Consider the following 27270-nt stretch of genomic DNA (forward strand, 5'->3'; position numbering starts at 1 on the left):
GTTCTCACCTCATCCCGTTCCCAAGAGAGATCTTGGGAATGAGGCTGCAACTACGAGAATTCATTTCGTTTTCCCTTCGAAATTAAAATCCCACTGGGAACAATAACTCTAGTTGAGAAAACAAAACCAAAACTGAAGGATTATGGGAGTTGTAGTCAAATGGTGCCACAATGAAATGTCCTGGGCCGAGTTGTTCGAAGGCAGATTAACGCTAATCCTCGATTAAAGATTAATCGAGGTTTTCATCTCGTTCATTAAAAATGGTTAAAAAGGCTAAGCAAAGTCTAAGTCAAAACTGAGGGACAAAAAAAATTCTCAAAGAATCTTTATTGGTTGGTTATTAAACTCAAATCAAAGTTTACGTTAACCCAGGATTATCTCAATCAGGCTTTGGACAACTGGACCCAGATGTAGAAAAAAAATGGTTGTTCCTAGAATGGCTACTCCAAATCAAGGCTGGACACCTTATGATGTTTACACAACGTAGTATTCATAATCGTGATAGCCTCGACGTAGAGAGAACAGAAACCCGTTTGTCACGCTGAGAACTAAGAGAATAGAGCTCCATTTGGTCAGGGAACATCCGTTTTGGGGGTTTACCACTGATTTGCACTACTTAGGCCTAAGCACTGATTTAAAACGGTTAGCTGTCATGTTGTCATGTTTAACTCTGAAATAAGTAAAAAAATACTAGTCTAGTGGATACGGAGACGAGATATGAAGCAAACTACCCAGGTTCAAGGCGTACACTGGCTTGACTTTTTAAACTTCTTTTATCGCTTGAAGTAAGATTTCTGTTGTGTAAAAATCATTGTTCAACCTTGTTCTTGAGTATCCATTCTAGCTAATAACAACCGAAGCTGTTTACAGATTACCTTTGATGACGCTGCACTGTTCCTTTGAATAATTTTTGTTTTGCAAGTAAATATCGCAGTAGTCCAAAGAAGTTTCCACGGATTCAGTCGAGCATTTATCCTCCGATAAATCAGGTACTAGCCACTCCTTAGCGAACGCATCCAAACCGACGTCCTCTTGTCCGCCCGGCAGATATCTGTCATCTTTTCTCACGTAATTAAATGTGCCGCAAAGACCGCACGTTTGATTGAACAGTGTGTGGTTAACAGTCAAGTATGAGTTGTAGCCTGTCCAGTGGAGAGAAAACACCACTCCATTCTGCAGAGTAAGAAGGAAACTTTATCAGCAATATTCGGGTTTCGGAGGACTGCGGAGTGCATATCGTGTTATCTTCGGTTATCTTCGAGATACTTCGGGTACCCTAAAACGTTTTAATAGATAAACCTCACAAGTCATTAAATTATTCTTGGAAACCTGTCGTGAATACAAAAGAATGTTTGGTTTATCAACAGAGTTATTAACTAAAGGTAAAATGTAACTGTAACTGAACCACCGTAACTGAAGAGTTTTGATTGCTTGCGTTTCGAGCAGGACGTCAAAGCGAATGGTGATGCTATAGCAAAAACTACAATCGTGGAGAGATTTTTCTCCCTTTTAAAGTATTTTCGATTCTTTTTGTCCAATTTTGTCAATAAGGTCATCATTTTTGTGGCGAGTTTCAAATCAAACAAATCCCACGCCCCCACTCCACCTTGAACATCAAACTTTTAAGATCGTGTCCAGAGTAACTTGCCTAACCTAAATACTCCGACATTTAAACAAAATTATTCGTTCGTTCGTTCGTTCGATCGTTCATTCCCGTAGATCAGTGCGTATTGTTATCTAGTTAAATGCAATACGGACTATGCGTTTCCTGGCTGGGCATCACTCTCATCTTCCTACAAGCCGTACTGAGAAAAACATTGGAAATTATTTACCGAACTCAAAAATAAACACTACTCGTTCTCGGTGCCTCGAACAAGCCAACTAATCCTAAGTTAAATCAGAGAAGGAAAATTTGCTAGGAATTTATTACGAAGGACAGTAACACCAACCCAATAAAGGCGATCTCGGATAAAAGGGAGTTCTTGAAGCATCACGAGCACAACTTTAAGTGACGAAACTTATCAACTTACTTCCCATGAATATGAATATATGAAACATATTTGAACGGTGGGTGAAAGATTAAATGGAAGAAAGACCATCCAGGCTTGAACGGGATTCGAACCCATGACCTCTGCGATGCCGGTGCAGTGCTCTACCAACTGAACTATCAAGCCAACTGGGAGCTGGTCATATTGTGAGTTAGTAATATACTCGTGGAGGATGAATAAATGAATATGAATAAATGAAAAAAAAATTTCAGGCTTTCTTTCCGAAACTGCTTAAGTTGTGTAAATAACTGCGAGGATCTTTTTTTTTTATATCATGACTTCGCTATCCCAAGAACACTTCTAGTGTCCGCATGCTCACAAGCACTTCATAAGTACTTCCTTCTAATAGAGCGGATTTCAATTGTGTGCCGTAAATAATTTCATGTTTGCTTTGGTTTCTCTTTACTTCGCTCTGTGATTGGCCAGCAAAACACGCGCCACCTTCTCAACCAATCAGCAGCAAAACCAAAACCAGCCGTGCCTTGGTCGCACGCGTTTTCCCGCGCTTGGCGCCGGTCACATGTATTTGCTTCAAACTTTGATTGGTTCATTGCCCTGTTTCACTGTTGTGATTGGCCAGAGTAATTACTTTGGTTTTGATTTTACGACACTCAAATGAAAACCGCTCTATGGAGGCACTCACCTTTAAATCCACGTGAATAAAGATGTTATTATCTCCCAGGAACTCGACTTCCATGTTCTGTGTGGAGTAGCCTTTCGTAATGCTAGTGACACTGCCATGCTCAGTCTTGAGTGAAGCTGTTGGCAGTTTTGTCCAGTCATCCACATCCAAAATCAGGAAAGGCTCGCCAGTGACATTCACTTGCAACTCCCGTCTACAATGTGAGTATAGGGATGCACAGTACCTAAACGGGAATAAAAAAGGCAAGCTTAGCACGTAGGAATACTGGGGTACAAGACTGCAAAACTGTCAGTTTTTTGTGGCGTTGGTCTTTTGTGCGAAAGCGCGTGTGGAACGCGCATGTGGAGCGAGCTAGGACATGGAAAGAGTGGTCCTGGGTTACAACGAAGAATCCATGCTTTCTACAGCGAGTCTCCCTCCGTTGTTTTACAATAACTATCAAAATTCTCTCGCACTGATTGGCCAGTAGTTATTGTCTATAAGAGTGCATCCAATAAAAATTATGTCACATCTAAAGCAAGTCGAGATTTGTGGCTGATTGATGGCTTTGCTCAGCGCGCTTTTCTCAACGCCAATTCCGCTCGTGTTATGTCCATGTTACTGTACAAAGCAAATCGACAGCAGTTTTCTATGGTCTATACTAGATACCTTTTGTTTTTTTAGCAGATGTAAGAAAGGTTTGAGTAACACAAAAATACAAACGTTACAATGAGAAATTTGGAAACGTAACATTACACTGGAGGATAAAAACGGGAAACACGTTCAAGTCTCATCTTTCATATTAGAGAGATTTAGCTTCGTGTTTACGGCTAACGCCAAACGGGAAACTTTAAGCCGCTGTTTGTTCTAAAATGCATAAACTTGTGTTTCTCTTACTCACTCTCTCTTTTTCGTGTTTGCTCGATAGCTGTCGCCGACTGGATGGAGATAAGCTTACACCAAAAAAGCTTCATTGTTTTTCATCAAAGAGAAAATTTCAGCCTGGCGTTTGCCGTAAACGCGATGCAAAATCTCTCTTTTTATACCTATTTAACCTTGAAGTTCGAGAGTTTGACCTCTGTTGATAGTAGCATACCTGTTTCTTACGGTGATGGTGTAGCCACTCTTTGTATTGTTAGGAAAGTTGCAGTGTTGGGACAGCACGTAAGCACACTTCTTCAGATGCATGGTGTAACCCTTGTGGTCAAAGCCACTGTCATCAAATGTTGAGATATGGGGATCGCCGATTACAGCGCAAGTTTCTGAATAAAAGCAGACCATTTTTCTACAGTAAATCTCCTTCATAACGCCTCGTAACACAACCAAACGTAATGTAACGTGAGGTAAGGTATGGTAAGGCGATGTGGTATACCCACTACAGGATCGATCATAGGGTGTGCAATAAGGAGTGACTAAGAGGATATCAACTCTCCGCTAAATGGGATGCTTGTCAATAATATGACAACCAACATAAAGCGATTTGGAACATTACTATCCTTCCTGGATAGGAAGCCAATATTTCACAGGATACCCAGCATGAAGTGACTAGGAGTATTACTACTCTCCCTTGGATGGGATGCTAGTCCATCACAGGATACCCAGCATGAAGTGACTAGGAGTATTACTACCTCCCTGGATGGGATGGTAGTCCATCAGATACCCAGGATGAAGTGACTAGGAGTATTACTGCTCCCCCCTGGATGGGATGCTAATCCATCACAGGATACCCAGTATGAAGTGACAAGGAGTATTACTACTCCCCCCATGGATGGGATGCTAATCCATCACAGGATACCCAGCATGAAGTGACAAGGAGTATCACTACTCCAGAAATAGCAACTAATTGACGTATTATACCTGGACACGGTTTTCTGTCACAAATCCAGTATCCTCCATTGCAGGTGCTGAACAAAACACAAAGAACTACATTAGAAATTTTCAAGGAAATAAACTGAACGAATCTTTCATTTTGTATTACACTTGTATTATTTCATGGCTGTCAAATTAGTCTTAATTTGTTGTTTTATTTGCATTATTTGTTTCCAGTTGTGTGTGTGTGTCTCATTATCCCTAACAATAATTTCTTATTCTCTGGTATTCTCAGCGGAAAGTTAGATGAAAACGCTTCTCACTATCAAGTCTCTCGACCACAGAAAGAGAGCATATTCCTCAATGTATGAGCTGTCCGAAAAAAGCATGACCTCTGATAACAACCAAGATTGTTAGAGTGCTTCCCATTTGTCAGAACTGGCTGGCCAGATAGGTTAGTTTGCAAACGGAAAGTATCAATTTGAAGTTTTATCCTAGTCCTTCGAATTTCTTCAATATAGCGCGTATCGGAGTGATTATTTTTCAAGAATTTGCAGCACCATCCTTTCAGGAAAACCAATCAGAATGCCTCGTTTCATCCGGGACCCGCTCATGGAACCAATCAGAACGCTTCTTTTTATCCGGGAAATAATAAAAATTCTTACCATGTTTTGCAACGATCCGCTCGCACAGATCCATGAGGGTAAACGATGTCTGCTTTCATACAAGAACACTGACTCTTATCAACACACTTATTTCCGTCCAGCCATTTTCCTTCAGGGCAGTGACAGCCATCTACACAGTCTAAGCCACACTTGGTCTCATCACTGTTAATATTTCGGCAATTCCGAGGACACGACGATCCACATTCATTGTACTGCAGGCCACTCGGGCAAGTCACACCTACGAAACAAACAATGACTCAGTTCGTAGCACTGGAGTAAAAACGTGACTTGCAAAAGAGTCACGAAATCAAGTCACGAAATCAAGTCACGGCCAAGAACAAAAGATAATGAAGTTAGCACTTGAAAAAACTTTAACTCATGCAAGGCCAAGGGAACGTTTAGGCTGCGATATGAACGACGCCTCAGTCAGAACTAGAATAGAACATGACTGGTTAGTGGTATTATTGTGTTTCTAGCTTATCTATCCTGTGGCGCTGTTTATTATGCTGTACAAGGTGGTTCTAACTTTTGAGTCTTTGGATGAAATCCTAAAGTGTGACCATTCAAATTGAAGCTACTGAGCAGTGCTTTCCTGTGATGCTGTTTATTATGCTGTATAAGGTGGTTCTAACCTTTGAGTCTTTGGATGAAATCCTAAAGTGTGACCATTCAAATTGAAGCTACTGACCAGTGCTTTCCTATGGTGCTGATTATTATGCTGTACAAGGTGGTTCTAACCTTTGAGTCTTTGGATGAAATCCTAAAGTGTGACCATTCAAATTGAAGCTACTGAGCAGTGCTTTCCTGTGGTGCTGATTATTATGCTGTACAAGGTGGTTCTAACCTTTGAGTCTTTGGATGAAATCCTAAAGTGTGACCATTCAAATTGAAGCTACTGAGCAGCGCTTTCCTGTGGTGCTGTTTATTATGCTGTACCAGGTGGTTCTACCTTTTGATTCAGTGGGTGAAATCCTAAAGTGTGACCATTCAAATGAAAGCTACTGAGCAGTACTTTCCTGTGGTGCTGTTTATTACACTGTACAAGTTGTTTCTAATCTTTTGAGTCTGTGGACGAAATCCTAAATTGCGACCATTCAAATAAAAGCTACTGAGCAGTACTTTGCTGTGGTGCTGTTTATTCCGCTGAACAAGATAGTTCTATGTTGAGAATTTGTGGACAAAATCTTAAAGTGTGACCATAATTCAAGTGAAAGGTACTGAGCAGTACTTTCCTGTTGTGATGTTTATGGTTCTAACTTTAGAGTCTGTGGTTAGATTCATAAAGTAGGACCATTTAAATAAAGCTATTCTTTGCATAAACTTTCAATTTGAATTCTCTCTCTGATTCGTCCTATCGTTCACAACACGCTACAACAAAACACACGCGTGGGCCCACGTGTGTCCATGTACTTACGACAGAACTGCGACCTCCACGGGAGAGTGGTCTTGTGATACCACGCGCAAACACGCGCGTACAGTGACAACGCGTCACAGATGGCATTAGGATACTTGGTGTAGTTCGTGGTACACACGTCATATAAGCACATCTCAATGAAGGGCTTTGGGTCAACCTTCGCGTGACATGGCTCAAAAGTCTTATCCTCCAGGACACTGCAAGCTTTCTCAGCGAACATCATCCCCTTCTTGCTGTCTCCGTTTGGTTCATAACATTTCTTTTTCTGCTCAATTACGTTGGTACACGTAGTATCCTGCTTGAAACTATCGGCAAAAGTATCGATTTGATCTTGTGTGGGATCGTGAAACACATTTCCCTCGAGATCAGTGAAATCGTTGGTGTCGTTCCCGTCGAAAAAACCACAAAGACCAACCAGTTTGTGTTTGTTGAAGTACTCGTGCCGGTATTGGTAGCTCGTTGGCACTTTGATGATTACATCTTTTTCACCATCCCAAAGAATATTAATATTGTCTTTTGATTTGACCAATACATACCAACCACCACCAACCTAAAAGGTAAACAACAGAAACAGTTGATACTTGACTTTCTTGTCATCATCGTCATCATCATTATTATTATTGTCATTATCATTATCATTATCATTATCATTATCATTATCATTATCATTACCATTACCATTACCATTATCATTATCATTATCATTATCATTATCATTATCATCATCATCATCATCATCATTATTATTATTATTATTATTATTATTATTATTACAGTGGAATCCCGATTTCTCGAACCTCCAGGGGAAACGCAAATTGGTTCGAGAAATCGGGAGTTCGAGAAATCTTAGGTGGCATCAAATTACGCTTAAGGTTATTCCCCTGTTTTGCAGTGCGCAACTCTACTGCGCACAATGGCAAAATAAAAAATTTACGCTCATTTCTAGCTAACTACTGAGTATCACTCAATCTGACTTGCATCTAACAACAAAATTCTTAATTTGCATTTTGCGCGGAAATAAAGGTGTCGTCATAAGACTCTCCCCAGTCCCTTCGCGGAGAAAACATTTTTGAAGCTCAATTTACCACTGCTTTGTGAAATATCTGCAAAACCAACCCGGTGAACCTATTTTCTCTTTTCAGATTTCTAACCACAATATCGTTTGCTAACTACCGTGAAAATTTAAGGAAAATCCTAGTGTTAGAAATATCAAATTTTGCACCTAATATCTAGCCAATGGACATTTTGGTCTAGCTTCAGAAGTAAGGAATTAGATTATTTTGTTGAATATCTCAGTAGTACTGGTTAGGAATAGTTTTCAAACAGATTTCACATTGAAAATGATTTATGAACAAGGAAAAAATTCTATGAAATGAGCCGTTAACTGCTTTCTTCAGAAAATAATTCCTGTTCTTGGCAAATGCTCTATTATAGTCCTTTTTGTCCAAATATGCAGAAATTAACATATTTCAATGCTTCGTTGCTGAAGAACAAGCATGGGGACCCCCTCTTTTTATTTCATTTTTGCAGTTTACATATAGTGAACCACACATGGGCAAAGTTTGGAAAAAATCTGAGTGTAGGTTCTATTTTAGGGGAATGACCTTAATTGGCCGGGCATTGTTTGGTTAAGAGTAAGTGTTCAAATTTTAACAAAAATACATCCTTTTTAATGTAGATCTTGACCTTAATTTACAAACAAAACGTACTTAAAAAACAAAAACGGAACATAACAGAAGACATGTTGGAAAAACCATTAAATAAGGGAACTTTTGTTCTGTAATCCAAAGCAGTCATTGTACCTTTGAGACTGATGACAGATTTGTGGCTTGCTTGTTGTGCGATTAAAATGCGAGAAAACAGCTTATCCGGAAGTGTCAGTTTGTTTAAAGGTGTGAATGTAATTGACATCCGCACTAAGTGGTTTCGAAATTTTCACAGGTTCGAGTTATCGATGGTCAATTTGTCCCACGGGAGCCAAACTTGGTTCGAGATATCGGGAGGTTCAGGAAACCGAGGGTTCGAGAAAACGGGATTCCACCGTATTATTAACAACAGAAACAGTTAATACTTGACTTCAAAAGATTCCTAGTGACAATCTCGACATCATCATCATCATCATCATCATCGTCATCATTATTATATTATTATAATTATTATTATTATTATTATTATTATTATTATTATTATTATTATTATTATTATCATTATTATTAACAACAGTAACAGTTGATACTTGACTCGAAAATATGTCCAGTGAACACTCTCGTCGTCATCATCATCATCATCATCATTATTATTATTATTATTATTATTATTATTATTATTATTATTATTATTATAAATATTGTTTTTATACTTTTATGTCTACTCTTGTATGTAAATTGTTCAATAAAAAAAAAATCACTCACTGACCTCTTTAATAACGGGGTACTTATTAACCGGCAGCTTTTTTAACTCTCCGTCGACTTTCACGATGAACGACGTATTTGTTTTTGCGCCCAAATGAACACTGACGCCGTCCACAATCAAGTCTAGAGTTTTCTTGCATGGCAAACTAACATTCTGACAGTCTGGGTTTCCATTCAGTACCACTTTAAACTGTTTGGGATTTTCGCTATCTATCACCAGCATCGATGGACACGCTCCCATAAACCGGTAGCCAGTGTTGTCGAATGTGTTAAAATGATCAATGCCCGTCACAAGACAGCGTCTTGGAGCTACAATACAATACAATTATATTTCGCTCAATAAACAGATAGACAATAACTATAACTAACTAGGGTATTTATTAAGAACAAATACAATATTATGTTGTCAAAATTGTAACAAGATGCTGTCTTTTATTAAGTGGGCAGTCTTCATCATGCTCTTTCTAAATATCTCAAGAAATCTCCTTCAGATTCCCGCACGGCCGTGGGTGAACATCTGAAGGACTCGAGACACTCGCTAGACAAGTCTTCAACTACAATCATTGCTAGATAAACTGGCATCCTGTAAAGGATGATCAGAAAGGCCATCGAGATACAGTACCAGGGCCCCACTCTCAATCAAAACAGCAGTTATATACTACCAGCGGTCTTTTTGGACATTTTGTCACGTGACTCACACCACCTGAAGTCACGTGACATACATTAACCCCTCACTTACTAGAAAAAGAGTCCGCAAAGGAAAAGAAAGCTTGAAACGATTTAAATTTTTTGTAATCCTGAAATCTAATTTTGTTTTTAAAACTCGCAGTGGAATGAACGGAACCTTAATGACTTGTTGCCGGGTCTGTGATATAATGATAGTGCAATTGATGGCAATGTTAAACCCAATGGGTGGTTGATTTTTCAATTTCAGAGTTTGGGCTTTATTATCACGCGAAGTAATATTTAGATCTTTCATAAAGCGACTCACCGTTTATGTTAGGAGGTTTCTGAGGAAGTGGATGAATCTTTCCTGCAAAAGCAACAATTCAAAGACTTGTTACTGGAGCGAATAAAACCAACACAAGCCAAATCACAAAGGCAGGGACAAACCCTACTTGGAGCGAAACAACTCGCAAACAAATAGTAGTTAGCTGTTTTGATGGGTGAAGCCTGGTTTTGCTGCAGGGGTTTTCGTACCTTATATTAATAGTAATAACAACAATAGTAATAGAGCGGGGTTCAATTGAGTGTCGTTAAACCAAAACAACAGACGTTAACAGCACAATGAACCAATCACAATTCAAAGCAAATACGTGTAACCGGCGCAAAGCGCGGGAAAACACAAGCGAGCGAGGCACGATTGATTTTGGTTTGGATTACCATTGGTTGAAAAAGTGGCGCGAGTTTTGTTAACCAATCATTCATAACCAAAGCAACCTCGAATTACTTTCGACACTCAATTGAAAACCGTTCTAATAGTAATACTAACAACAATTTTCGACATAAGCCTTATCAACCTGAGGTTGTTTTCCTAAAGATATGAAAATAAAACCAAACATAAAGAACAATAAAATTGTAACTGGTTAATGAGAAAACTGGGTCGAAAAGCAAGAATTGAAGAAATTACAAATTCTATTCAATTTTACAGTAACTGTTTCTAAAAGTATCAAGAATCTAATTAAAAATCGATGAGTAACCAGGCATAATTAAAAAATTTCTAAAGACGTTCTCTGGTTAAAAGTTTAAAAACACTAAGCTTTCGATTGCCAGTTAAAAAGATTGCAGACTGGCAATCAAAAGCTTAGTGTTTTTAAACTTTTAACCAGAGAACGTCTTTAGAAATTTTTTAAGAATCTAATTGTTGGTATAAATCGCTTTTATACAAAAAAGCGCGCGAGCAAGTCACGATTGGTTTGGTTGGCTTCTCATTGGTTGAAAAAGTTGAAAGCTATTTGAGTAAACTTGAGACTTGAACTTGAACTTGAAAAGAGGCGCGAGTTTTTCTAACCAATCACAGAGCGTAGAAAAGCAAAACCAAACACGAATTTCTTTTTTTTTTAAACCTACTAATACATGGTCATACATAATACAAGTAAAATTCCTTACTAGCGCATGTCGATTCACAGATCTCCTTAGATTCGAAGTTATTTGCGTTCCCAAGGCAACCAAGCGCCTTAAAGGACATGCACGTTTTAGTTGCAGCATCGAAATACCATGTGGTGTTTGCTCTCAGTATTCTGCTCTCATCAAAGCCGTAACCCGAAGGATTCCAAATCTTCTTACACAAGTTGATGGTGTCCTGAGGATCTGGGTAAGCAAACCAAGGAAATACCATTAATACACTTATAGCAAGACCATTACTACATAGACTGGAAACCATTATAACACTCAACGAATGTTTTACAACTTCTTTTCTTTTCTTTTTTTTTTTTTTTTTTTTTTGATTTTTCTTGCGAATCTTTAATACAAGTTTCATTTTCTCATGTGCTAGACGATACTAAACAGGATTTTCCTTTTAACAATTCTCCTTGTTCAAATTTGCATGTCACTTTTCCAGTAAGGGCAGTTCTTAAGCAAACACTTGTAAGAAAAACCTGCTAAAACCTGATAAAATAGGCCATTTCCGAGTTGCTTTGAACCTCATTATAAAAGCGAGGCTCAGTGCAATGCTTTTCATTCAAAAATTAGTTTTGTTTCATATAAATTAAAACTAATTTTCATAATAAAAACTATGCACTTAGCCTCGCTTTCATAATGAGGTTCAAAGCAACTCAGGAACCAGCCTTATTACGAAGGTGAAATAACAAGAGTTCTCACACGAAGGAAGACCCCTTCAGGACCTGAATTTTGCTGTATACACCACAAGACTAGCCCGCTCGCAAACAGATCTCACTGAATTTGATTTTGAAAACACTTTGGGCGGCCAAAAAGCCATAAACAGTTAGGCTGATATAGTAAAAAACATTTCTCTTTCCTACAACTTCAAGAATTGTGTCACGACTACTGAAGAGAATTTCTAATGGAAGACACTTACCGCAATATTTTTCACACTCATCTTGGGTGAAGGTGGCGTTTTTGGACAAGCATTGTGCGTCCAGTTCATCAAGGTACTTGATACAGGCAGTTCTTGCAGCAGCATTGCCAGAAAAACCAAGATTTTTGTTTAACACAATCAACCCCTCGTCCAGATATTGAGCGCTAATGCCGTCACTCTTTGGCATTTCACAAGGATTCACTGGCAACAAAAGAAGATAAAACTGTAAATGGTTTAAACCCACGAGTCATGTCATAGATACGTAAATTACGAACATATGGGTGAGTGTAGTCCTGAGAAGGAGTATGATTACAGACTGAATTGGACGACACAAAGTCCTGTTACCAATTCATCATAACCATCACAATTTCCGAGAACAAATGGATGTGACAATTAAACAAAGTTCTAGTGAGACGTTTCGGAGAATGTAAAAACAAGGGTTTTATTTACAAAATACATGGGAAAAGGAGTCCGGTCAAGTGCAGCTGTCTATTACAGTTTGCGCAAAGATATGTTGATGTGTACTCTCCAATAGACCCTTCTCCAAAATGGCGGCAACAGATTTGAATGAGTTAAAATTGAACTGAATGAAAAACTGATACCAGCACTGGAAAGAGCACCTTTACTTCAGTAACCTTGCAACGTTTCAGTATATTAGGTGTTATATCAGCTTGGGAAATGTAAGATGAAATTTGACAAATTTACAGACAGGGGTATGACGTATACCCCCAGTCATACAAACGTCACTCCGTAATTTTTTCATTTTCACTTTTGGGAAAGTCTATCAAGATCAGTTCAACCTTGATTCTGAACTAAGAATGACAGTGTAAAATGACAAATGAAAAACACAACCGAGAATGTACTCGACCTGGCCTGTCTCAGCGCACGCCCAGAGGGGAAAATACACGAGAAAATGATGAGGTGCTCACTCGAAGGATTTGGGGGGGGGGGGGGGGGGGGCGAACATTCGAGAGTAAACGAGGACATAACAAAGAAACTCAATATACCTATGTCGCATCCAGCGCCGTGGAATCCTGGTCGACAGCTGCACATCACTTGGCCTACGGTCACGTTGATGCCACAAACTCCACCAACACCACAATGGGGAGTGCACAATGCTACAATGAACACACCACAAGTTTAAGAGGCAGTGTCACCGATTTTTAATGTCACTATGAATAGCCCCAAAACATATTTGTTTCAATGGAATCGTTAAAATAATGTTTTAGTTTTGTTAACAATGACCCTACTTGTGTTCAGAAACTAGTATTAATTATGTTTGGCTGCGGATGGCTAGGATGAAAGTGGATTGCAACTTGAAAAACTTGGCCAACTTTTTCAAGTTATTCCTGTGTATTTTGGAGAAGTCACTAAAAACTGACCACAGTTTGTTCTTCCCAGGAGAAAAACCTTATTATTTTCTTCCTGATGTTGAAAGAGCAATTTCAGTTTAAACCCATGCTGTTCATAAGCTATTTGAACAGTTTTGGCTAAACTAAAGCAGACTCGCCGTGATAGTGCCCCTTTAACGATAATGAAATCAAATATCAAGTATCAAATATCTTATTATCTACTCTCCTCGGGGATTTTCAGTTTACAATTAATGAAGTAATGAGTTATGAATGCACCCTTCAGTGCACACTAGGGGTGGTCACTGCCAGAGATATGTTACGTCCCCAGTGATTCGTTTACACCCCACAGAGTCAGAATATTATGTGAAAGTACTGCGAAGAGGGGACCTAAGGGTTATTGGAAACCAAAAAGAAAGTAGCGGTAACTACGCATTTTTAGGACATAATTAAGCTTCAATTTGGAAAAACATTCCATACACTGTCACAGAGTTTTTTAGAATTTTTCTTCCGTAATTATCTCTGAAAAATGCGACGTTACCCACAATTTTCTTTTTGGATTCCAATTGCCCTTGCTGACATCTTTACTGAGCAGTGTGTTACGGTTTATTTTTTCAAGATAGTTCAAAAAGATGAGTCCGTAGATGACCATTCAAATGAAAGCTACTGAGCAGTACTTTCCTGTGGTGCTGTTTATTATACTGTACAAGGTGATTCTAACTTTTGAGTCTGTGGATGAAATCCTAAAATGTGACCATTCAAATGAAAGCTACTGAGCAGTACTTTCCTGTAGAGCTGTTTATCATGCTGTACAAGGTGGTTGTAACTTCGAATCTGCAGATGAAACCCTAAAGTGTGACCATTCAAATGAGAGCGAGATTCAGCAGCCCTTTGCTGTCGTACTGTACAAAGTTGGTCGCAATTTGGAGTCTATAGAATGGAATTCTCCACTTACAATTTTCACAGTTTGCGCCATTATACCCGGGTGGACACTGACAGACATTAGGGCTTTGGCAGGTTCCGCCATTTTGACAATATGGAACACAAGTAGCTGGCGATAAAGAAAACAGAGTAAATTAAAAATTAAACATTACAATGTTTAAACTATATTATTAAAGTCTTAACCCAGAAAAAATTGATGAGTCTCTATCAGAAAAGTGCGCTTAAATTTTATTTTTGCACATTTTTGAAACTGAGATCTCGAAAATTTAACTGCGAAATTTATCGATAAAAAGGATATGTAAAGGACCCACTTCTTGCAGACCATGACAAAAGAGCAGGACAAGAATGTCTCCAACCTTAACCTCAACCACTGTGGGTGCGTTAGGTGATAACGGAACTGTTTACAACAAGTTTGTTCGAAGAGGACCCAACTTGTCTGGGGTAGGGGGAAGGTACCACCTTTCTCGTGAACATTACTAACAGAATTTTGTTGGCTAGGACAAGGGACGGCCTGAACACAAAGATCAGAGAACTTGAAAATATTGCTAGAAGAAATCTGAAGATTTAGCTAAGATTAGTTATACCAGGAGCACTTGTGTAAATCTGAGGAAAGATTTCGAAGATTTTGTATATTTAATTATTTTTCAATTTGTGAATATTTTTGTAGTTTTAATCTCTTGTAAACATTGTTGAGAGTTTATTATTGTAATTTTGTTGTGTTTATTGTTGTGATTTATTGGTAAAGGTCCACTTTATCCTTGGGCTGCCTTTTTACTGACTTTTTCCAATAAAGTATGTATGAACGTACCTCTGTCACAAAGCTCTCCTGCCCAGCCGCCGGTACAGACGCAGTTGTCGTTAACACAAGCTGCTCCATTTTGACAATTCTTTGTGCATTTTGCTAAACAAAACAGGTAAGAAGAAATCATTGAACAGATTTGGATGACAGAAGAGCTATCGAAGCATGTCTTCATGTGTGTTATAAGACACGAGATATATTGTTCTTGCAATGATGCCAAGACCCTGTCTTATCTTAGCAGAAATATAAAATTTACTGGGCCAGTTATTTAAACAGAGTCTAACTTATGCCCCGGCTTAAGACAAGTCAGTGGGCCTCAAAATCTGTTTATAAGTGGTTTAGTTTAAGTAGATAAATAGTTTCCTAGTCTGGGATGCAAGCCTTTTTGTTACCGTCAGCAGCAAACAAATGTTTAGATATGACTACTGGCAAAACTTAAAATGGCTTAGAACATGGTTTTCTTAAACACCGTCCAAACTGTCTTTTTATAACCGAACCACTGTGTTTCTAGAACGTCAGAGTTATAACCTCACATTATGAGGACCTTTAACCAATTTAGCATGTGTTTACGAAGTATTATTTTACTTTGCACTTCTTCCATGTGTGACACGTCTACAAGCAGTTGGCACCAGACCATTTGATTTGTTTCTCTATGTCACAGCGAAACATTAGTGCTCTGAACAAATGCATATAAGTAAGGAAATAAATTTAATAAAACGCGACCAAACCTCGCTCCGTATGTATTTCTCCTTCCTGTAGTTTACAGTTATCTGCACCTTACAAAAGCTCTTTTTTCACTCTATTTTACCTTTAGCTGTATTTTTTTTGAAGGTTGGGAGCATTGTTCTGTTGTTCGTTCTTTTGTGCTCTTGACCAACTATGTAAGACGTTGCAAACGGTGAAGGTCGCCCCGCAGTTTAATAATAATAATAATAATAATAATAATAATTTATTTACTTCTATTGTGCGTGTTACATAGTAAGATGCTCACACGCGCATCACAAAAAGGAAAAACAATTCACAATTTAAAGTGATAATACTAATTACAATATGCATATTTTTAAATCGATATAGGTAGATAAATTACAATAGTAGCTTATAGTAGCAGAAGGACAACAGGGTAGGGGTAGGGTTTCAATTGTAAGGAGTAACTGCATCCTCCCCTCCCCTGAAAAAACAATGTACTCACGCGTTTGGCAATGATCTCCTTGCCAGCTTGATGGACAGCTACACGTTCCATTTTGACAAATTCCTCCGTTCAGACAGGCGGGAGAGCAGATCCCTGCAAAGTAGGAACAACACGTATAAGATGTAACCCAACGTCACGCAACTCTTTCGCACCGAAAATACAGCTATCCAAAAAGTCACGCAACTCTTTCGTACCCAAATGACAGCTATTCAAAATTTCACGCAATTCTTTCGTACCCAAATGACAGCTATGCCAAAATTTCACGCAACTTTTTCGCACCCAAATGACAGCTATCCGAAAAGTCACGCAACTCTTTCGTACCCAAATGACGGCTATCCAAAAAAGTCACGCAACTCTTTCGTACACAAATGACAGCTATCCAAAACGCCTTTATCAGGAATTGTCATTTTACGTTTAAGCCAGTTCGAAAAATGCCAGCGAAGTTTATACGAGAATAGCCTAAAAAGCATCACCCATCACCCATTTTCATCAACAGTTGAACAAATCTTAAATTAGTAATTTACATTTAGGCTGCCACTTAACATAACACCTTAATGTAACTGCCAAGAAGCGTAACGTGGTGTGACCTAGCGTGATAAGTTTGAAACAAGCATCCCCTTACGTGACAGAACCGCCTAAAATAACGTAACCGTTAGCGGGACATATAGTTGAAAAAACATTACCTAGTGTGTCAAAAATGTCAAGAATAGCTTACCATAACGTAACATGATTATAAACATAACATAATATGATTGCAAAAATACCCTAACGTGACAGAACCGCAAAACATAAACGTGACATAACGTAAAACATAACGTAACATAGCGTGATATGGTTGTAAAAACATTACCTAGTGTGAAAGAAATGTCAAAAATAGTATACCACAACGTAACATGATTGCAAAAATTCCCTTACGTGACAGAATAGCCTAAAATAATGTAACATAGCGTGACATGGTTGAAAAAGCATTACCAAGTGTGACAGAAATGTCAAAAATAGTATACCTGCCAACTCTCACGCATTATGCGTGAGTCTCACGCCTGCGGACTAAAGACATCGATCTCACGCACCAAGGACAATTTCTCACGCCTGACTCACAAATCTGAACGAGCTGTTCAAAAAACTTCATTTAACTTCAGATTTGTTGTGTATTATTTCTTTGCTCCTTATAACAATCGCAAAAGCTTTCAAATGTCTATAATCTGTTCGAATCGTAAGTGTTCAAAGGTCATCGGAATATCGTCGGACATTTTCGGCAACGTCCGGACGTCTTCGGAAAATCATCGGAAATCTTCGGAAGTGGCTTGGACGTTTTCGGAAATCCCGGTCATGACGAGACAAAAATCACACGCGTTTGACTCAGAAAAAGTTGGCAGGTATAAAATAGCGTACCACAACGTAACATGATCACTTAACGTGACAATCTTGACCTAGTGTGACATGATATGAACGCCCGACATCACAACAGCGTGACAAGAAAACTTACGCTGTGAGCAGTCTATTCCACCCCAGCCTGGTGAACATTCACAGGAGTTGTTTACACATGTTCCATGGACACAGGAAGGTGCGCAGATGCTGAGATCATTTTGAACAGGAAAATGGGACCTCCGCGGACTACTTGAGCGTCTGGCTGGTCCATAGTCATAATCTACAAAACAAAAACATTCACAAATTTAATTCTAAACCTCCAGTGTTGGAAGAAGGGGAAGGGGACGAGGGGAGGGCGCTTGACTTTTTTTTATAGTGTCCACTCCCCCTCCCTGGGAACCTGATAAAGGGGCACATCTCGCCACACACTAATTATACGTGGTATTTAACAATTATATTATGAGCTCGAAATTTCTATGGCGCGATAGTTGATGAGGGCGAACCCCGAATCAACTAACACGCATAGAAATCGAGAGCGAATAATCTAATTGTTTTAGTACAAATCTACTAGTCGTTCAAAACTTAACAACAAATCCTCTTCACAGACACTTCGAAAACACGAAGAAGCGGCCGCCGTTTTGTTGACAACTGCAAACTGTTAGGCTACTCACTTTACTTACTATCTACAACAGAATAGCTAGTGAGTAGCGTAGCCAATAAGAGAACAGCATTGGTGATAGAACGCCAGTAGATTTATACTAAAACCCTTTAGGCCCTAACAGTGATCAGCATCAAATTTCTCCTTGTAATATCAATGCCTATTCAACCCCTGAGATCATGAGAATTAAGGATATGATCACCCAAGGTGAATTTTCTTGATAAGTCTCCCAGCACTTTTATAAGAAACGTATGGGGACAAGACAGGAGAGTTTGTGTTTTGATGTTAGGGGTTAAAGGATTAATAAACATATCGATGTTATCGCCGAAGAAGGAGCTTGTATCAGGACTAGCAGATGAAGATTTTCTCTATCCCCAGTCTCACGCATCTGACTGTCGACAACAACAACTTTATACATGGGTCATTAACATCTAGTTTTAAAAAATTTACGATTACGGTAGCAATGTATCTGCTATGAGCTTGAAACGGAATTGAACCACATCTTGGGTCCTAAGTCGAGGAACAAATATCCTCAAAATGTCAAAGCTTAAAAGTGGTCATTTTACAGAAGATTTCAGGGACGGCTTGCTTTCTCCATTAATCTAATCAAATGTAATTTGATTGCAACTACTGTATATTAAAAGTCGTTACTACTAAATAAACTGCCCTAACCCATTGACTCCATCACTGACCAAAACCGGCTCTGAAGGACCATGGTCCTTTCTACCACTTGTGAATTAAAACCGTTTCCCATTAAAATATGTTTCCAACCAAGTTTGTTCGAAGAGGACCCACCATTTCTGGGGTAGGGTGGTTATCGAAGACACCACCTATCTCATGAACATTACCGACAAAAATTTATTGGTTTTGAAATTTGAGTTGACAATTAAACATTCATCTAGCAAGAGTCAGCATTGCTAGATAAACAAGAAAAGTAAACAATTTAATTTAATCCTTATTGGTAGATTAACTTTTATTGTTATTTTGTATATTTTAGTATAGTTTTATTAATATTTTAGAGTTGGCGTGATGTCCCACGACTTTGTCGACATAACGACATTTAGATTTAGATTTAGAAATGAGGTTTGAATCTTATTTCATTGTCATTTTTTACTGCTGGATAGAGAGGTGGCTACGCAATAAAGACACCATCTTTTCAGGTCGAGGAAGGGGGGTGCAGGCAGAGAGCACCATCTATTTTGTGGTTTGGTGGGTCCTGTTTGAGTATAGTAGTTTTGACCACTTCCCTTAGGAAAGTCTTACCAAGCAAGCCCAGAATGAATCGGGACAGAGATAAACACAATAGACCCATAAACTTTTCCTCACAAAATCTAAGAAAAAATAGTACTTCCCAACTATTCTATTATTTTATTAAGAATCTTCACATTTTACAAATGAGGCCTGCTTCGCGCACATGACGCCAAAGAAATGTCGAAATACTTGTCTGATAATAGAAGTATGTTACTTTCCATGTCGCAAAAGAAGTCTGATAATTTGAACGCAATTTAGCAGAATAATTTCAAGAAGAATTGGACCGTAGCTCGGTTTGACGCGAACGCTTTGACCGCGAGTCACGGAGAGGGAGCTAAGACTATCCTCTCCCGGAATTGTTTGAAATCTTGAAGTTCTGAAAATTCCCTTTTTAGCACTCGCAAAAATCGCTTGCTATCAAGCTAAAATGGCAAATGTTTTAGCGCTTCAAACAATATTTCCAAGGTTTTGTTAACTTGATGCAAACCATATATGCCAGCGATAGCGCAATTAACATTTCATAATGCTGGGTCCGGATCTTCGAAAGCTTAACTTAAGCAACGATAACGGCAACGAGAACGCCACAAAACAATAGGCTTGATGAGAAAAAACAATCGCTCTGCACCTGCGTTATACGTTTTTGTACATTTCTTTGCGGTCATCAGCAAAACAACAACGTGAAAGGACGAAATTCAAGGTTTTGTGGAGAACGTGAGTACACGCCGGTGAATTTTTGAACGCCATTCCTATCAATTTAGTTCCCAGAAACTTCGCCCACAATGTACAAGTAGAGCAAATTGGAATAATCGCGAAGCAGTAGAAATAACGCTGAAGTTGCCATTGCCGTCGTTGCTTAAGTTCCCTAATGCTACAGAGTGGGAGGGGGACGGGGCAAAAGCCTTCGCCACCCTCACCTCATCCCCTCCCCCCGTACAACACTAGCATCGTCCCAGGAAGGAACCTTTCGTGGATATTTATTGCCATTTCTGGGACAATCTGAGGAGACTGAATCAGCTAAATCTTCTCGAGAAAATGTTCTGTTGCGCCGCAGTATGTTTTGTGTCCTGGGGCCCGTTTCTCGAAAATCCCGGTAACTTACCGGGCCCGATGAGTATATTTTCAAATGTTTTTTCGCCGATTACACAGTGATTACAGACATGGTACTTGGCCAATGTTTTTAAACAATTACAAGATTTTAAAATTTAGTATTCAAAGCTAACAAAAATTGACTTCTGCTAAGACACAACTATCACCAAAATCACTTATCGGGCGCGATAAGTTACCGGGTCTTTCGAGAAACCGCCCCCTGTCACGCAATACAGCACTGTGACGTCAGTCATCGAGTCGAGGCAGTTGGTTGCTACGCAAGCGTTTCTACAAAAGGAAGAATTTAATTTTCAATTTTGAGATTTCGTTTGCCTTTTTAACATTAATATTGCAGGAGACGACCGCGATTTAGGAAAGTAAATATTTTTCATGATTTCAAATTAATTTAGAAAGGGAACCGAGCATCTTCACTGAGAGAGAAATAGATACTTCCAAAAGACCCTGTTTACGTCTTCCTTGTAAAACGCGTGTTGTAAAAAAAAAAGCCCAAACAGCAATCGTTTTTACAAACTAAAACGTTTGCATAAGCGCATAAAGTCTGTTCTCAAAAATTAACGAATTAATGTTAAAATGAAACTGGAAAATTGCGCCAAATCTGAACATCCATTCTCAAGCATTTGAGATCATCTTTTCTTCTTGTCTCTATACTATTTCTGACTCTAAATCCAGTGGATTCTGTGGCGCAGCTTTCAGTCCTAAAAACTCTTTTTTGTGGTTAATAGTTCATAAGTAATTCATTTGCCACCATATATTCCTTCACCTCACTGAAGCCTAGACGAGAACGAAACTTGAAACCAATATATTAGATTTAAAATTAATTAGACGATGCACAGGACAGGAAAACATTAAAATGGAACCTTGAGACTGTTATAAACTGAAACAAGCATTTTTGTGTCTTATTTCAAAGTTTAAATTATTGCACAACACATACCCGCCCACAGTATTTTTGAAAATGAAGACAGCGTTAAGGAACGAGCGAAATAACGTTTTTACTAAAAACGAAGTTTCTTAAAAAAACGGTTTCAAAACTCGCTAAGTAGAAAGAATTATTTTTATTCCAAAATATTAAAGTTTTTTTGTTGTGAATTGTACAAACGGAAAGCAGAAGATATAAGCGGATCCTCCGAGGAAAATTTTAAAAACTTAAACAGGCTTATTGTTGTGATAAACGAATAGAGAAGGATGCCATTCTCAAAAGTAAAACTAATGGCAAAAACGGAAAGCCGTGCGGACGGGGATATTCTTACTGAGAGTTAGAAAAATTATTCATTATTCTAACGAAAGGAAAAAGAAAAAAATCGATCTTCAAATTAATGGAGATATAAGTTAGCGGCGTGTACTTGAAGAGGAAGGTAAAAAAATGATCATCTTTCTAACAAACGGAACTAGGAAAATAGCGTTCATGAAACGAAACTAAAGGAGATACAAAGCTAAACTTCACGAACGAATTCTTGAATATAATGGTACAAACATAATCGTACAAACAGAACAAGAAAATATCATTTACAAAAGGAAAACGCTAGGGATAAATTGGCAAAAAATACGGATGCGGTCATGGCTAAAAGTGCCGGAGAGTAGAAGAAGGTTCCTGGTTCTTCAAAACGGGGATATGAAAACATGAAATGGTGGGTAAATGGTTACTTACAGGTTCTGAAGGACCTCTGTTTTCTCTCCAAGTCGGCGAGACCGTCAACTTCAGCTTCAAATGTTTCTGGTGATTCATATCTGGAAGAGAATTGTTGTATAAGTTTTAACACAACTAAGTAAAGCCTGTTTATTTTGTTGTCATCTGAAGCTGTTGTATTGGGTGTGAAGTAGCCATTTTTAAATTCAAAATAACCTTAACTCAGGGGTAATTTGTAATGGGTTTTCATGACAAAACCACGAAAGTAATTTTGGTGTCGTAACTAACTTTTGCGATTCCTCGTTGTGGGGAACAAGACTGATTTAGGTTTGAATCAAATCTAACTGGCTGTAATTTGCCGCAGTTTCAGGGTTGTTTTTGGGTATCGTAACTGTTAGGAGACAGTTTACGGCATTTTAACTCCAATATGGCCCTTGTATTAGAAAATGGAGATTCTTTAAGCATCAACTTCCCAGTGGATCAAATTAAAGCAAATAACAAATTATTCAGAAGATTTGGAGCCTTAATAAACTTTCATAACTCGCTGATAAAAAAAGGAACATACTGGAAGCACAATACCTATTTTTCGTTCTTAAATAACAACGCTAAAAAAGAGAATCCTAACAAGGAAAAAAAAAAGAATTCCGGTGTGACAAAATAAATTCAGATTTTTTCCCAGTTTCGTTCGCCCTGACAGTTTACAAATAGCAACCAAATTCAAGAACATCTTCATTGAAAAACATAATTTTTTTGGCGTATTTTCTTCGGCGTTTTTCTTTTGATTTGCTTTATCTTTTCGAATTTTCCACCACTTTCTTACTTATCGTTTTCGTCCTAAGAAAGAAGTTTTCTATTTAATTAGACCCCATCTCTCTTACATAAGTTTTTACTCTGAGTAGACTGAATTCACACAATTTGTTCACCTTAAATGCACCAAACGCGATCTTCACTGTGAGTGTAACAAGACTGACAGTTACTCGTACAACTACTTGTTAAGATTTTAAGCATTTACCTTAATCCTTCAGAGATTGCCTCCACGAAAAACAGCGCTAAGATGGCGACACAGGACACCAGGCGAAAGCGCGCCGTGTTTCGCATTCTACACCAAACTGCTTTCTTTTTTCGTCTTTAACCTTTGAATCTGTGTTGTTCTTTTTCGTTGGCCCCCTTAATTTTTAAGTTCCCTTTCTCTTCGTAACTTAACCAGGTCTGTTTTTACTGGTAGGTCTTCCTTTAGGCCGAGTTTGGGGGCTTGAGTAACTTGGCCTGTAATAATCTTGACCGATTCAGCCAAAGTAAATTTAACCCACTTACAAACAACACCAGCCTTTGTTCAGCCAATAGGGTTTCACCTCTCATTTAGAGATTGTTCCGAGCGGAGTTTTTTAACCATGGTGACACTCAATCTGCGACACCTTACCTCGTAAATATCGGGAAAATCACAAAATTTGCAGTAACCCTAGAAATCTGCGCATTGTTCTTTGAAAGAATCTCAGCTTTTAGCCACTAGACGGACGAGATTTGCTTTCAGTACAATCAGCATCACAAATGTAATTGCGAAAATAAACATCATAATTCTTTCTTGCTTCTGTTCACCGAGAGAAAAAAAATAAGCGAAGCATTGAAAGAAAAACAACATTTTTAATCAACATTATTTTTTTCAAAAGCCGAATCATATTTTGAGGTTAATTTGCTATCGAGGTACAATGGACAAACTTCCATTTTTCTTCTGAATCTTTTAAATCTTCTGAATCTTTTAATTCGGTTTTACTTCAGCCAAATCAGCAAATTTACAAACAAAATTGTTGGCGGTATGTAACGACTTTTTTATTAACAGATTTTCAATATTCTTCGTAATTAATTTTTTCAGCAATATTATAAAAGAATAAGTAAGAGAAAACTCTTTAATTTCACAAACATTATTTGCATTTTGACTTTCTCGTTCACCACTGCTAATGCCTGTCTTCTCCAATTTACAATTTAAAAAGAACTCCAGAGGTTTAATTATACCAAGTCTGGAAATGTCAAAACGTACGGCCTATGAAATTGGTTAACTTATATCATCAGGATGTTAACCATTTCAAAAAACCTGAAACAAGATGCGAGCCTTGAGCGAAAATGGCCGAGCAAAAATGAGCGCTTAAATGCTTACGATCTTCCGTAATTATTATCACGCCATTTTTTTTTTATTTTTTTAATCTACACAATTTTGCCTCCAAATACTGAAGGCTATAAGTAACAGTTCAGTACGACAGAAAAACCAAAAAAGCAAACATATAACATCGCAAACGAACAAGAATGAATAACATTGACAAGATCGACAGTCATTGAAACTAGTAGGTTAACAAAGAAAGCTCTGCTTAGGCATTTTAAGATGGGGCACGCACTTTCAATACTAGACAAAAATATCCAACTTTTGCGTTCAAAAAATCTTGTAAACTAAAATGGCAGCGGAGGAAAGTATTGCTAAACGCTTGAACTTGAATCGTTACATTTTAGGACTTCATCCTCTACCTCAAAAGTTAGAACCAACTTGTACAGCATAATAAACAGCACCACAGGAAAGTACTGCTCAGTAGCTTTCATTTGAATGGTCACACTTTAGGATTTCATCCGCAGACGCAGAAGTTCGAACCACCTTGTACAGCGTAACAAACAGCACCACAGAAAAGTGGTGCAAGCTACTTAGCAGAACTTACTTTCGCTGTGTGGTGCTGTTTATTATACTGTACAAGGTGGTTCTACTTTTGAGTCGGTGGATGAAATGCTGAAGTGTGACCATTCAAATGAAAGCTACTGAACAGTACTTTCCTGTGGTGCTGTTTATTATGCTGTACAAGGTGGTTCTAACTTCTGAGTCGGTGGATGAAATGCTGAAGTGTGACCATTCAGATGAAAGCTACTGAGCAGTACTTTCCTGTGGTACTGTTTATTATGCTGTACAAGGTGGTTATACTTTTGAGTCGGTGGATGAAATGCTGAAGTGTAACCATTCAAACGAAAGCTACTGAGCAGTACTTTCTTGTGGTGCTGTTTATTATGCTGTACAAGGTGGTTCTAACTTCTGAGTCGGTGGATGAAATGCTGAAGTGTGACCATTCAGATGAAAGCTACTGAGCAGTACTTTCCTGTGGTGCTGTTTATTATGCTGTACAAGGTGGTTCTAACTTCTGAGTCGGTGGACGAAATGCTGAAGTGTGACCATTCAAATGAAAGCTACTGAGCAGTACTTTCCTGTGGTGCTGTTTATCTTGCTGTACAAGGTGGTTCTAACTTCTGAGTCGGTGGACGAAATGCTGAAGTGTGACCATTCAAATGAAAGCTACTGAGCAGTACTTTCCTGTGGTGCTGTTTATCTTGCTGTACAAGGTGGTTCTAACTTTTGAGTCTGAGCACGAAATCGTAAGATGTAACCATTCAGACAAAAGCTAATGAACAGTACTTTCTTGCCACACTGTAATAACTATGCGCAGTACAAGACTGTTGTAACTTGTAAGCTATAAATGAGTACAATCATGTGACAATGCACATTCTGAAGCCGTCTCCACAACATTTCTATACCTCCTCTGCAAGTGGTAACAATTTCCATCTATCTACATTCATTCTGGTTCTTTTTGCGAACCTTTAAATTGTCTTTCTTGCTTTCCTCGCCCACCTTGAACGCAAAAATTAACTAAACCTAACTTCAGGCCGGAAGCACGTGTGTTATGTACAACTTTCACGGGATCATGTGGCGATTAATTGGTTGCCATGAAAACAAGACAGAACTGAAGAGAATGGCGTACTCCAGTACTTCAGTCAAAAGGGCATGCAATTCACTCGTTGTTCGCATGATAAACTGATTGTTTCTCGGCTAGAGTTCGCCGTTAGATTAACGGCGGTAACTTTAGGATATTTAACCGAAAAATATAACAGGAAATATTTGCCAGTCAACTGATTTGGTGGCTCAGATTCATTTTCACCCCGATCAAGATAAGCCAGCAAAAGAGATTCTGTTATCAGGAGTACCCAACGATCCTTTCAGAGAAAATTAATCGTATGTTGCACTAAACACTAGCTGAGTGTCCCTTACGTCAATCTTGGTTACTATTTAACGTTCTTGGGAAAAAAATACCCGCTCTTCACTGCCAGCGAGCTAGCCTCCCACGCAGTCGTTTTTAGGGGGAGGACGTAATACGAGTCCCCTTAAAACGACTGCGTGGGAGGCTACCAGCGAGCAAGACGTTTAAGAAATGAAAATCCCAGCCAGCTGTAAGTGTGATGTCTGTCAACTAGCCAGGAAAGTTGAAAATAACAAAAGGAAGACAATGCCTGCCAGCGCAAGAGGAATTTTTCCAGCTTGCCAGCAAGCGATAGCGTACACCAGTTTTTTAAGCCAGCCAGAGAAGGTTTGAATTACACTTTGCTAAAAAAGACTTTTTTTAGATGTGAGACATCAATACTAAGTCGAATTTCTTATAACATTGGTCTGAGTGTTCTTCTCTATCTAGTTGTTTTAAGAAAGAAAAAGAAGTACAAAGAATTACTTCAAACCCCCATCGACCTAAATTTTCATGAACTTCATTGAACGGTTTAAAAACTGATATTTGAAGTTTCCCTTGCTGGTTTTCAAGTGGTCGGGCAGGTCGCTTTACGTTTTGTAAGACTTCAACTCCGTAACAAAATAATGCCTCTCCTACTTACTCTCTTTACGGAACTCTCACTTGGCCTTGGTTGACCAGTGACTTCCATGATTATTTTCTACAGCCAGGGAAGCCAGCAAATCAACCTGTACGAGATGAAAGAATGAAGGGTCTGAAGGTCAAACACATAGAACAGAAAATTAGCAATTTTCAAAGTTTCGCAGCAAAAGCCATCACAGTTGTAAGACAATTATTGCAAGCGAGTACAACTTTACACCTTTTTTTTCGTCTTAGTCTTTTTTAGTCGCAAAAATTCAGTTTCACAATATATGTACATTCGTCAGTACAAACTGTA

The 27270-nt window shown here is 38.5% G+C and overlaps 1 protein-coding gene across 1 annotated transcript in view; it reads right to left on the reverse strand.

The window, feature by feature from the left end:
• The window catches only part of LOC146481669 (uncharacterized), a 92299-nt gene extending 68741 nt beyond the window's left edge, over positions 1-23558 (reverse strand). The window contains exons 1-17 of the mRNA XM_085107582.1: positions 23306-23558; positions 22315-22394; positions 17772-17933; positions 16286-16378; positions 15106-15198; positions 14311-14406; positions 13014-13124; positions 12007-12207; positions 11079-11279; positions 9961-10002; positions 8974-9278; positions 6559-7108; positions 5145-5382; positions 4528-4574; positions 3767-3932; positions 2692-2914; positions 876-1173 (exon numbers count right to left, since the gene is read on the reverse strand). Of these exons, the coding sequence (XP_084963708.1) occupies positions 876-1173; positions 2692-2914; positions 3767-3932; positions 4528-4574; positions 5145-5382; positions 6559-7108; positions 8974-9278; positions 9961-10002; positions 11079-11279; positions 12007-12207; positions 13014-13124; positions 14311-14406; positions 15106-15198; positions 16286-16378; positions 17772-17933; positions 22315-22394; positions 23306-23391 (2992 nt within the window). The 5' untranslated portion in view covers positions 23392-23558. The remainder of the gene's footprint in view (positions 1-875; positions 1174-2691; positions 2915-3766; positions 3933-4527; positions 4575-5144; positions 5383-6558; positions 7109-8973; positions 9279-9960; positions 10003-11078; positions 11280-12006; positions 12208-13013; positions 13125-14310; positions 14407-15105; positions 15199-16285; positions 16379-17771; positions 17934-22314; positions 22395-23305) is intronic.
• Between the last annotated feature and the right edge of the window lie 3712 nt (positions 23559-27270).

Source organism: Pavona decussata, unplaced genomic scaffold, assembly GCF_977016875.1.
Source record: "Pavona decussata unplaced genomic scaffold, jaPavDecu1.1 SCAFFOLD_48, whole genome shotgun sequence".
In the NCBI taxonomy this organism is placed as follows: domain Eukaryota; kingdom Metazoa; phylum Cnidaria; class Anthozoa; order Scleractinia; family Agariciidae; genus Pavona; species Pavona decussata.